Below are 12,054 nucleotides of genomic sequence, written 5' to 3' on the forward strand. Positions count from 1 at the left end.
TTTGGAGCTTTCAAGTCGTCTTTTATTTACATGGCACTGGGCCCCGGGTCGCGGCCCTCAGGGCGCTGTAGCCGCTCAACTCCCGGCTGGTTCCCGGAGAAGCTGCGGGGGCGGCCAATGGCGGCGGTGTGAGGTCGGGAGGCCGGGCGGGAGGCGGGGAGCGGCTGCCCGCTATAGAGGCGTTATAAAGGCGCTGTACCGGCGCTGTATTGGCGCTGCCCGCCCGCCGTGGCCATGGCCAACGCGTCTCAGTGCCTGGAGGAGGGCGCCGGGCAATGGCCGCCGCAGCCGGCCGGGCCGTACAGCGAGGCGCAGCGGCTGGCGCTGGAGGAGCTGGTGGCGGGCGGCCCCGAGGCGCTGCGGGCCTTCCTGCGGCGGGAGCGGCTGCCGCCCTTCCTGTCGGAGCCCGAGGTGCAGGCCATCGCGCGGGGCGCCGTGCCGCCCAACGCGGCCGAGGAGGCGGCGGCCGAGGCGTCGCTGGACGCGTCGTCGCTCACCTACTTCCCCGAGCGCTCGGACGCGGAGCCGCCGGCGCTGGAGCTGGGCTGGCCGGGCTTCGGCAGCGGCGCGTTCCGCGGGCTGACGCGGGTGGAGGCGCACTTCCAGCCGGGCGGCGGGGACAGCCCGTACGGCTGCAAGGAGGCGGTGCGGCGGCAGATCCGATCCGCGCGGCAGGTGGGTGACACACGGGACGGCGGCTGCGAGGGGGGGAAGGCAGGAACGCTCGGGTTTGTGTCATTGTGCCACGGAGATGGAGCTGTGCCATAAACAGCCCGTTTTTTGAAGTAGGTAAAGGTGCTCTTGGCTGTAGGCTACTAAGTGGTGCCCAATGTATCCACACATCCACATCCAGGCAATGGGGCTTCACAGTCCTTCACTGAAATTCTGAAAGAGAATTGCGCAAGGTATTATACGTTATAAACAGAACAAACAATGTCAGGATGGGGTCAAACAACAGTGGGTTCTGTCCATGATAAGCTCAGGGCATATTTTTTCCTTATTTAACAACACAGGGATGTGAAAAAGTGATGGCAGCAACAAGTGATGTGCCTTGGTGAACTGTAGCCTGCAATCATCTGTATCAACGTGCTATTCTCATCCAAGGGCTTTAGTCCATTCACAGTTACTGTTCCTTTCTCTTCCCTTGCACGTCTCTCAAATGTTCCTCTGAACAACTAAAGGACATATTGCAGAGGTTTGTACCTGTGCAGTCACCAGGAGGGAAAAAAGGGGTGGGCGGATGAGGAGATCTTTCAATTGAAAGTCACGTTCCTCCTTTCTCCATTGGGATACTGTAGAAACAGCTTCATGATCTCTGGAACTTATTGCAGATGATCGCCCTGGTTATGGATTCCTTCACAGACACCGATATCTTCACAGACCTCTTGGAAGCTTGTAGCCAACGGCAAGTCAAAGCTTACATCCTGCTGGATCAGTCTTCATTTCCCCACTTCCTGAAAATGTGCAGGGATCTGGGAGTTGATCTGGAGCAGGAGAAGGTGAGTCTTGTGGTATTTATAAGGACAGAAGAGCAGTTGAAGAAAATGAATATCCAGTTTGTAAGAGGATATGTGGAATCGCTCAGGCTTGCTGGGACCGCAAAGCCACATTCTGCACCATCAGTGTATGGATCTGCCCCATGTATTTTGTCTTTGTGGGCTAAACCAATACAAAGCTGTTTCTGGCTGGTTAATCCTGTGCTACACAGCAACCTGTGCATCAGTGATGTTTACTGTCACGTGTTACTTCTTTAGATGTACTACAATCACTTAACATTGAAATTCATTTATCGCTTTCTGTATCTCTTTAACAGTTGATGAGAGTTCGCAATATCACTGGGAGCACATATTGCACAAGGTCAGGTACCAAAATTGTTGGAAAAGTCCATGAAAAGTTCATGTTAATTGATGGCATTAGAGTGACAACAGGTTCCTACAGGCAAGTGTCGGGGTTTTTTTTCTTTATATGATTTCTTTAAACAGGAAATAGTAGCATTTAAAAACCATTTTCCTTACTAGCACATTGCTTGTAACATATGGCCTTAAAACCATTTTCTTTACTAGCACGTTGCTTGTAATGTTTGGCCTTAAAATGAGGCTATGAGACTTCTCATTCAGTGCTTGGATATCTCTTATTACTTTGAATTAACTTGGAACTTTCTCTTCCTTTTGCCAGTTTTACATGGATGGACGGGAAGCTGAACAGCAGTAACATTTTGATCCTGTCGGGTCCTGCAGTTGCACACTTTGACCAGGAATTTCGGACTCTTTATGCACACTCAAAGCCTGTCAGCCTCAAAGAGTTCTCCAGCAGCAAGAAGGATAAGGTGTTTGATGAACTGGTCAGGATTACAGTGGCTTCTAGAGACTTAACCAGGGAAAACTTTCTGAGAATGGAATTTTTATATCTTAGAGCATTTGTAGGAAATCTAAAAAGGAAGCGAAACTGGATGCATGCCTCAAGGGAAGCGGTCTATGTGTCCAGTAATGCAATGCATGTTTCTCCACCACTGACTAAGAGGAATGGCTCTTTAGTTATGAGGCCACACTGGATCATAGAGAGATGAATTGCATGTTCACTAAGAGCGAAATGCAAAACCTCGGTCCGTGTCCCGTACTGCCTTACAGTATATCTGTGCCAGCTGCTGGGAAGGAGACCACAAGCTGAGAGAAAGGAATACTGGAATTGTGATTTCAGTTGAACACCTCTGCAATGTCAGTCAGCAGATAGAGTTATGGTATTGTCTGATCTGCAGAAACACAAACAAAAACCTCTGTAATGCCTGAGAAGCCATTATTAACTTCTGGTGCTCTGTCAGTTCTTCATTTTTCAACCTATTTTTGATTGTTGTAATGTAATGGGTTGGCGATGTCTTAGTTCAGTAGCCTCATTTTTTCTATATGTACATTCCTTCAAAAATACATATTGCTTAAGGTTGTAAAGATGGATAGCAGGAGTGCTGTATGGTTCTGAAATCAGTCAAAGCTTCGTTTTGTGTTCCACAAAGAGTTCCATAATCATACAATTACCCAGGTTGGAAAAGATCTTGAAGATCATCAAGTCCAACCAACTGTAGTATCCTAACTCTAACAACCCTCTGCTACATCATATCCCTGAGCACCACATCCAAATGGCTCTTAAACACATCCAGGGATGGCAACTCAACCACCTCCCTGGGGTATAATGCAGAACTGGATGGGAGCTAGAAACCAGATCAGTGCCTGGCTTCTATTAAGTGTTACATGCTGTTTACATGGAGCTGAGCAGCTGGGCAGAACAGGTTCAGATATATTAACGTTTTTGCCATGACTTCATTTCAAATGACCTTTTTTTTGTTTAGTGATAAGAACACTTGGATTGTGACCATCACAATAAACACACTCCAAATACCTGCAGTTAAGGGGCTTTATGACTAAGAACCTACTAATATCAGTACCAAAGCCTTATCAGACCTTTTCCTTCTGCATTACAGATTTAATGGTTGCTACCGCTGCCTGATCTTACAGGAGAAGCTGAGTAGGCCTGAAATCTATTAAGAAATGGCATTTCTTGCCATTGCATCGTGCCTATGTGCTGATCTGGATACAGCTATAGGTGTCCTTTTCTGCTTACAAACATGCCAATGTAACAGTGTGATCCCTATCTGTAAATGTTCAGTCTAGTTTGACAACGTGAGCTTTTATCCCGATAAAAAGAAATCGAAAAGTCGTGTTTTTTATTCTTATTTTGGACTCCGTTTCCCATAAACGCCCTCAAGGAGGCAGTTTTGTGCCCTGTAAAACGCCTGTGTGATCATAGCGGTGATGTAGTCATCGCTACGCTACCCGCGCGGTGGCGCCAATCACGGTGTATAGGGAAGCAATTAGCTTCCCTTAGTTAATTGCTAATTAACGACGGGCGTTTCTTAACGAGCCCCTCCACACTGATACGGGTGGGCCGCCATCATGACGACGGGCTCAGCCCTTCCGCTTCCCGTTACCCTCTCACCTCAAGATGGCGGCGCCCGTGGGACCGGTGAAGTTTTGGAAGCCGGGTGAGGGCTGTGTGGTAGGGGAGGGTTGGTTCTTCCTTCTTTCCCTTTATTTATCCTTTTTTTTTTCCCCGTGCGTTAAAGCGCTTCTGGCCCCGTTGGTGGGGGGCTGCACGGGTTACGCTGACGGAGGAGCGCTCTGCCCCTCAGCCGGTGGGTGGGCGGGAGGAGAGGCCCTTGTAGCTGTGGGGCGGTGAGGGCTGAGGCAAGAGTTAGGTTGGATATAAGAAATAAAGCTATTTGTACTAAGGGTGGTGAAGCTCCTGTCAAGACCAATCCCTGGAGACATTCAAGGTCGCTGTTCATTGCAGGAGAGTTGGATTAGATGACCTTTAAGGTCCCTTTCATTGCAAACAGTTCTGTGTTGTGAGTGGCAGTGGGATCCTGAGCCTTCCCTCCCCCATTCTGGGAGTGGATGGTTATCAGAGTCAGTGCTAATTGCTGCTCAGTGTGCTGCAAAACTTGGTAACTTTGAGTTGGGGTGAATTGCTTTTAAACAGGGGAAAAAGAGGGAAAAAAACCCAAACGAACAAATAATACGAAGCAGGAGAAGCTTCTTTGCTCTCAGATTTTTTCCAGTTGAATTTGCATCTAGAGACAATATGTTCCTTTGTTGAGATGAGTTTTTGCTTTGGGTTTGCCTGCGTTATTTGGTATTTTTGGTTGTCACTGGTTTTATTTTAACATGCGGCAGAAATAAACTGAATTTCAGATCCTGAGGTAAATGTAGAGCTGCAGTGGTTTATCTCACCAATAGGCAAAGCTGAATGCATTTGTGGTTCATGTTACTCCAAATAAGACCTGTTACGTGGCTGGCTGACTTGAAATCCTTGGCCATACTGAGATTAATGTTGAAGCTGTATCTGAACTGCTGCAAGGAAAAGTAACAGTCCTAAGATCTTGCTCTAAGATCTTGCTGTTTATTTTTCCTATGTGCTTTTTTCCCCCCTTTAGAAATTCACATATGTGCTCTTATTAGTGAATTAGCAGGAGAAAGACATTGGATTTGACACAATTTTGGCTTGTTTGCTGATATAGAATATTTTTGACTAATTTTCTAGAAAAAATTGGTGTCTTGATATATACTAGTATGCACCCAATTCCTCCTTGCAAGGAACACATTGATTTTGGTTGTACTGTAAAGGTTAACTGCTGTCATCTAGGCACTGAAGGCCCTGGCGTCAGCGTCTCGGAGGAGAGGCAGAGTCCTGCAGAGAGCAGTGGTGTAACCGTCATCTATAATCCTTATGCTTCTCTGTCTATTGAACAACAAAGACAAAAGCTGCCTGTTTTTAAGGTACAGAAGTTCTTCTGGGGGATATTCGATCAGTTGGGTGCTGTCTGGCTTTTGTGGGTTTGTTTGTAATTGAGAAAGCAACATAGAAACCTTTTACAACATAGAACAGTTGTTACATGATCTTATTCTCTTTATTTGCTGAAATTGATTATTCTCATTGATGGCTGTTGCCAATAGTTCTATGGGCTTTGTAGGTTTAATTTATTTACTGTACTTTGCATTCATAATATTTGTAGATTTGAAGGAATCTTTTAGCTTTTGATAGTACATTCTCTGTAAAATGAATTTGCTTAGGTAAATACTAATGTTAGTTTTCTTATTTTTGTACAAATCTGGTTTTGATACCTAAATGTCATCTCTTCCAGCTCAGAAATCACATACTTTATCTAGTGGAGAGCTATCAAACTCTGGTGATTGTTGGAGAAACAGGATGTGGGAAATCAACACAAATTCCACAGGTAAGAGTGTGTTTAGCTTGGTAAAATCTGGTATTCCCTCAATGGGTTTTGCATGAAATATTAAACAGCATCCCAGAACTGTGCTGTAAAATGGAATTTACCACTGTTGGGTGTGTGTGTGAGTGACCAAAAGGAGTGAAAAGTAAAGCGTCATATTTGATAGCAAGAGCTGGCATATCTGTGATACAAAGCCTTCTTCCCCTCTTGGAAAGGAGCATACCCTATGCATTTATGCTGAAAGAATAGAAGTTACTCTGCTAAAGTGAATGGTTTTATAACTTTATCAGACTTAAGTTTAAAGTTTTGTTGAAAATATGGTTTAGAGAAGGAAAAGAAGTGTGGGTTTCTTATAAGTTTTTATAAGTTATTCTTGATTTTTAGCTTAAGTAACTGCAAGCTAATGATGAATGCCATCTGTTTCAGTGTGAGCACTTGACTTGTGCTGCTTGGCTTTTTGTCTTGAAGGAGGTTATAAAATACAGGCAAGGCATTAAAAAATTAAGTAGTTCAAATTAATACTTGAGATTCAAAGTATTGCTCTTAGTATACCTTCTGAATGCTGATGTTCTTAGGAATTAGTTATTACACTATATTTTTCTTAATTAAAAACAATTAAAGAAACTATATTGTTTTTAACACTGAGGCAAATAATGCACAGAAATTAACTGATTTGCTTCAGGTCAAGCATAAGCTTGTGTCAGAATCAGTAAAGCAGTCAGTGTGGAGAGCTCTCACCTTGTAATCATAAGGACTTCTTTCCCTAAATATTTGTTTGCAGTACCTGGCAGAAGCTGGCTGGACAGCCGAAGGAAGAGTGGTTGGGGTGACACAGCCTCGTCGGGTTGCTGCTGTTTCAGTGAGTTTCTCCATGTCCAGATTTTCCCACTTTATTATCATTATAACTTCATGTTTATTATCATTATAACTTCATGTTTTTGCTGAATAACAGGAATGGCAACTCTGAGCTCCTGAATGAATAGGGGTATTTGCTTATCTTCCTTCCAGAAATTATGTTACTGTATGCTGAATTCAGCACGATTAGTAGGTCTTGTCAACAATTTCAAGGCCAGAATAGCAGATGAAGAAGCTTAGAAATAAAATTGAGTTGCATCAGCAGAACCATACAGGGAGTTTAGGACTGTGCAAGGTTGAGCTGTGATTATCTCTGAGCTAGAATTATGATTGTATGGTCTCTAGCTTGTTTTCCTGAGTAAAGTAGTGGTACAAGTCTGTGTGCAGTAACCTGGCCAGTGGAGGAGGTTGTATAGATCTTTCTAGTGGCTCATACCTAATTTTCTTGAACTTTTTTTTTGGTCTGTTTCCCCTGGTAAGAGGGTGGAGGAAAAGAAGAAACAAATTTGATAGTCTTTGCGTTTAATTGGTGTGTCTAGGAGCACATAATGTAAGTTAGGTGTATTATGAGAAGGAGAAGAGATACTGAAGACCACAAATTGTACTCTGTGTTAATAATCTGCACAGAAAGCATCCAGTGCTGTTTGTTTTCATAACTGCCACCAAACACTGATCAGGTGAGCTGAATTTATTCTGCTGCCAATTCTTCTTTCTGCAGTAAATTGAGGTGCCTCAGTAGTCCTCATTTTGCCTGTTTTGTTAAATTAATGATTTGTTTAAATTAATGATATTTAACTGTACCTGCAATGTATCTGGTAAAAATGCACTAGATTAATTGTCCACCTCGAAGGTTCACCTCATCCAGTGCTCTTTTACTAGATCCACTGTCATTAAAGAAATGGTCTGTAGCAGTGATCTGCATCTTGTGCTTAGGCAGTTTGCCTGCAGTGTCCTTCCTTCTCCCCTTCATAGGACATTCAGCTGACATTGAGCAGTTCTACAGGAAATGCTGCATATACTGCAGTGATTTCTCACAACAAATATATTTCTCTTTTATATCTTAGCTTACTACTTTTAAGCCTAAAATAGGATTACTCAGTTAGGGCTTAGCTTATAGTTACAGTAGGATTTTTCTTTGTGAATGTGGTTGAAAGCTTCCTGCACCACATAAATATTGCTGGGAGATGAGAGACTTTGGTGATTTATTGCTTTGTTGTGAACTGAAATAGACTTTTATAATTATAATTAATGTGCTTACCTGCTTTCTCAGGTAGAGTGTGGAGGTTGTCCCAAGTGAAGAGCAGTAGTTGGTTAAGGTTGCATGGTTTAGAAATACCTGAAGATCTGCTTGCATTACTCAGGCTGACAGTTACTCTGAGTGCTTGCCTGAAAATGGAGTGATAAATGATGCATTCCCTCCTGTCAGTGTGGCTTAGAATGTCATTTGAATGACTGAAAAAACTTTACTGCTGGAGTTCTAATAGAACTAATGTGTGTGTTCTGGGGCTTTATTCTGTCTTTAGCTTTTAATTGCCTGTTGTAATTTGATGAAACCATAGCCTGCTAGTGCCTAATATTCTGTAGAATAGTAAATCAGGATTTCAGCTAAAGGAGATATTTGCTTAAAACTGGTCCAGTGCACTTTTCTTCCAAAAATTGTTGCTGCCTTTAGTTATTCTGCCATTTTTCTATCTGTTTTTTGCATAGAAATTTCAGTGTTATGAGAAGGAGACTATCATCTTTAGATAGCAAGAAAAGAAGTACAAGTCTGAGCAAGTTCAGGGGCATATCAGCTTAACAAATAACAGCATACTCTTCTTTCTAGCATGCCAGCTGTGTTCTGAAATTGTACTTCCACAGTTGCTGGTGTGTGGTCCTTCCCCAGCTTTGTTACTGTTTGAAGGCCAACCTTTGTGGGTCTGACAGTGCTTTTCACAGAAAATTACTTCTGAATCTGTTTTAAGAAGTGTGAAGCAGATTAGGTCATGCTGAAGCATCTTAAAGGTTTATTTACCTCTTGCATGTTCAGCATGCACTGTGACATGAAACGGAATTTTGCATCTGATTAAGAATAAGTTACACTTCTGAAGCAGTAGCTTTGTTTCTGTTTTAATGCTGACTTTCTATGGACAAAACAATGGTATAATGAATTTTGCTATTAGCTGCTTTTTGTTTACATGAATCTCTATTGTCAGGTTGCAGGCCGAGTTGCTGATGAAAGGGGTGCAGTGTTGGGTCATGAAGTTGGATATTGCATTCGTTTTGATGACTGCACAGATCCGCAGGCTACAAGAATTAAGGTGAAACAGTATGTGGTTATTCTGGAAGGGTTAGCTGAAACTCTTAAAGCACTTCTGCAAAATCAGTGGGAAAGTTGTGATGCCTGGTAAAGAGAGTAGACAGCTTTTTGGTTTTCCAGATGGAGACCTCAAGAGTGTACTGAAATGGTTGGGGCTGTTTAGAGTTTAATAGTGTTTTATTGTGCTAGTCTGACAGCCACTGTTGTAAAATTAAAGGAGATTTTCAAGGTGGTTGTTGCCAGCTGCTGGTACAGCACTAGTGTGACCTCATCTGACTCAAAGTCATTAGCTTCCATAGCTGGAAGTAGAACAACTTCACAGATCATTAGAAAATGAAAAGCAGGTAAAAATTTAGGCAAAAGCTTAGAAAATTATTGTAGTACATACATCACGTGTGTAATTAGGACTGCCTCCCAGGCTTTGTTGGGTTTGCTTGTTTGTTTGGCTTCTTACCATTTTTCTTTGCATTCACTTTTAGTTTCTAACTGATGGTATGCTGGTAAGAGAGATGATGGCTGATCCTCTGTTAACAAGATACAGGTAAGGAAACGTGGACTGAACATTTGCTGAAGTGTATCTTGGTAAACAGCTGGGTGTTTTGGTTTTTTTTTAGGCTGAGGTATGATTAATGTAAGTTTAAAAATGTGAATATTATTCAGAAGTCTGACCTTCTTATGTTAAAAGTTTTCTAAATGAATGTAAGCAATAATCATCAACAAAATTAAACAATGATATTTAATATAGGAAGATACTGATTCTAGCATCATTCGTTCCAGTTATAGATCTTATCTTTCTGCTCTGTTTGCAGTGTTCTCATGCTGGATGAAGCCCATGAAAGGACTCTTTATACAGATATTGCCATTGGATTACTAAAAAAGGTGGTTATTTTTTTAATGTGGTCTGTAATGCTTTCCTCTGTCATCATCTTTACTAAACTACTGTTCCTGATATTTTGTTAGTGAACTCATTCGAGGGAGTTTTTCCTACAGCCCATTGTACGTATTGTCTGTTTACACATCTGACACTTGGGATCCTCTATTATTCTCCCCCCGAGGCTGAATTTTCTCTTTATATTACATTATGGAAAGACAGTCCTTATTTTGCTGATGCTGATTGTGAGAAGTGACCTTGGAGGGAGTTGCTGACTTGAAAGCCATTTGTGATCTGACTCCCACCAGAAATTATGAGCAAACTATGATTTCAGATTGAATACCCTCAATTCTTTCTTAGCCTTAAATATAAAGAGCTCCACATGCATTTCCCAGGTTGATATGCTCATGGCTTGCTAAAGGTGCTTCAGTTCATCAGCTGCCTTGATCACAAACTGTTTTTATAGAGAAGTTACTGTATGCTCTAAAACTTGTTTCTAGCCTTATAGCTCAGAAGACCATTTTTACTCTACGTGTTCTTTGTCTCTTTGATCCTAGATTCAAAAGAAGCGTGGAGATCTTCGATTGATTGTGGCTTCAGCCACCTTGGATGCAGAGGTATATCTTACAAATTTGGTTTAAAGTGAAGTGACCTTAAGTGCATGCTCCACTTCTGTTCATGTGGAGCTTTTCCTGTGTGCTGAAGAAGAGAGGAAGGAGTGAATCCAGAGGAGACCATGAAGATGCTCAGAGGACTGGAGCACCTCTCCTACAACGGCAGAATGAGGGAGCTGGGCTTGTTCAGTCTGAAGAAGGCTCTGGGGAGACCTCATTAAAGCCTTGTAGTACTTGAAGTTTGCTTATAATGAGGAGGAAGACTAACTTTTCACATGGGCAGATAGTGATGAAAAAGGGGAACGGTTTTAAATGAAAAGAGAGGAGGTTTAGGTAAGATGTGAAGTTGAAAATGTTTACTCAGAGGGTGCTGAGACTGACACAGGCTGCCCAGAGCTGTGGATGCCCCATCCATGGAAGTGCTGATTGCCTGAATCTGAGGCAGCAAAATCCAACTTTTAAAGTTTTTTTTTAAATTAGAACTTTATGGAAAGACTCAAGTTTATGGAAAAATATATTCAAGTAATAGTAATTTGACCTCTTAATGTCATTAGGTTTCTCCCTTGATTCTTTGAAGTTTCAAACTGAAAGTGTTTGTCTTTATTTTAATGTAGAAATTCAGGGATTTCTTTAACCAAAATGATACCGGTGACCCCAGCAAAGATACCAGTGTGATCCTTACTGTGGAGGGGAGAACGTTTCCAGTGGACATCTTTTACATACAGAGGTGTGTTTCTGTTTGGTCTCTTTGGTACTTAAGGGTGTCTAACTTGTATGTACCAGACCAGTTATAACAAGGTGTAACATTCAATTTGGCAAACATAGCCCTTCTTTCAAAACACTTTCATGGCTTTGGTACCAAGAAATTAAGGACAGAAGTACAGATACAAGACTGAATGAATCTTTCACTTAAGTGAGCAGCAGGAATATATTTAAGCACAAAGGTGATGAAACATCTTAAGCTATAGACCAATTAAAGGAGCTTTTTTTCCACCCCTGAGGTTTTTTTGTTTTTTTTAAATAAATGCATAGAGCATCTCAAAAGCCTCCTCAGCTTTATTTTTCAGTGGTCTCCATTCTGCAAGTGGTTTGTTCTTTTGCAGCTGGTCTGGTTGATCTTTGAAGGTTCCTTCCAACTGGGTTACTCCATTCTACTCTTAAAGGTGTCTCATAGTACTGCAGTTTCATATGTGGAAAACATTAAAGCAGAGTTCTCAAAAGAACTTTTGAATTTGTGCATGTAAATTCACATTTGTAGAGATGAAAATCATGTTCTATTTGTGTCAGTTTACTTCCCATGGGGAGATGCCACTCTTCATGCATGTGCTTGGAAATGTTTCCAATGGCTGGTACTTTAATTATATGGAAAAGATAAAATAGGAACATATGTAAAACCTCAAAATTATGTTCTTTTTCTTAGAGCAGACACGTGGTCATGTGAGTTATGTTTGAAGTATGAACTGTAGAATATTTGCCTGAGAAAATGACATTAAAAAAGCTCTTGAAGCGATAGGATATTGCTTATAGCAGCAGAACATGCACAGAATGACTTTTTTTTTTACTGTTTTGAGTTTAAAAAACCTGTTTTTTTAAAAATATTTTATTTTTGTTTTTAAACAAATAGATATAGAAT

General features: G+C 41.8%; 2 protein-coding genes and 1 long non-coding RNA gene across 14 annotated transcripts in view; 2 read left to right on the forward strand and 1 right to left on the reverse strand.

Annotated features, from left to right (window-relative positions):
* LOC146757823 (uncharacterized) lies at nt 1-5,122 on the reverse strand. The gene is made up of 2 exons (XR_014935937.1): nt 3,988-5,122; nt 1-885 (listed from the first exon to the last, which is right to left on the reverse strand). It is a non-coding gene; the product is annotated as an uncharacterized LOC146757823 (long non-coding RNA).
* Nucleotides 235-2,946, forward strand: LOC107322878 (protein FAM83D-B-like). 3 transcript variants are annotated; one of them, XM_085520224.1, is made up of 4 exons: nt 235-675; nt 1,305-1,499; nt 1,814-1,938; nt 2,176-2,946. In XM_085520224.1, exons 1-4 carry the CDS (start codon nt 235-237, stop codon nt 2,564-2,566), a joined length of 1,152 nt encoding a protein of 383 aa, XP_085376350.1. In that variant the 3' UTR covers nt 2,567-2,946. The 3 variants fall into 3 exon arrangements, with proteins under 3 accessions (XP_085376350.1, XP_015736894.1, XP_085376351.1); XM_015881408.3 differs by having other exon boundaries at nt 1,332-1,499; XM_085520225.1 differs by lacking the exon at nt 235-675 and adding an exon at nt 859-1,195 and having other exon boundaries at nt 1,332-1,499.
* Nucleotides 3,986-12,054, forward strand: part of DHX35 (DEAH-box helicase 35) — a 25,444-nt gene continuing 17,375 nt past the window's right edge. For 7 of the 10 annotated variants that reach the window (XR_014935928.1, XR_014935927.1, XM_015881398.3 and 4 more), the window contains exons 1-9: nt 3,986-4,033; nt 5,194-5,327; nt 5,693-5,785; nt 6,564-6,641; nt 8,833-8,937; nt 9,416-9,477; nt 9,746-9,815; nt 10,365-10,424; nt 11,036-11,148. Coding sequence is in view for 6 of the 10 variants with exons in the window: in XM_015881398.3 (XP_015736884.2) it covers nt 3,994-4,033; nt 5,194-5,327; nt 5,693-5,785; nt 6,564-6,641; nt 8,833-8,937; nt 9,416-9,477; nt 9,746-9,815; nt 10,365-10,424; nt 11,036-11,148 (755 nt within the window). In the remaining 4 variants the exon portion in view is untranslated. Of the gene's footprint in view, nt 4,034-5,174; nt 5,328-5,692; nt 5,786-6,563; nt 6,642-8,832; nt 8,938-9,415; nt 9,478-9,745; nt 9,816-10,364; nt 10,425-10,446; nt 10,755-11,035; nt 11,149-12,054 lie in introns of those variants that run through there. The other 3 variants (XM_085520209.1, XM_085520210.1, XM_085520207.1) reach the window with 2 other exon arrangements.

This window comes from Coturnix japonica, chromosome 19, assembly GCF_054131305.1.
Source record: "Coturnix japonica strain WE chromosome 19, WE-NBRP24, whole genome shotgun sequence".
NCBI lineage: Eukaryota > Metazoa > Chordata > Aves > Galliformes > Phasianidae > Coturnix > Coturnix japonica.

Excerpts from the sequence above, each read along its gene's own strand:
- LOC107322878 (XM_085520224.1), top strand. The coding sequence starts at position 235 with ATGGCCAACGCGTCTCAGTGCCTGGAGGAGGGCGCCGGGCAATGGCCG. Across the intron at positions 1,500-1,813 it reads TTGATCTGGAGCAGGAGAAG|TTGATGAGAGTTCGCAATAT; the intron begins GTGAGTCTTGTG and ends TCTCTTTAACAG. Across the intron at positions 1,939-2,175 it reads GTGACAACAGGTTCCTACAG|TTTTACATGGATGGACGGGA; the intron begins GCAAGTGTCGGG and ends TCCTTTTGCCAG.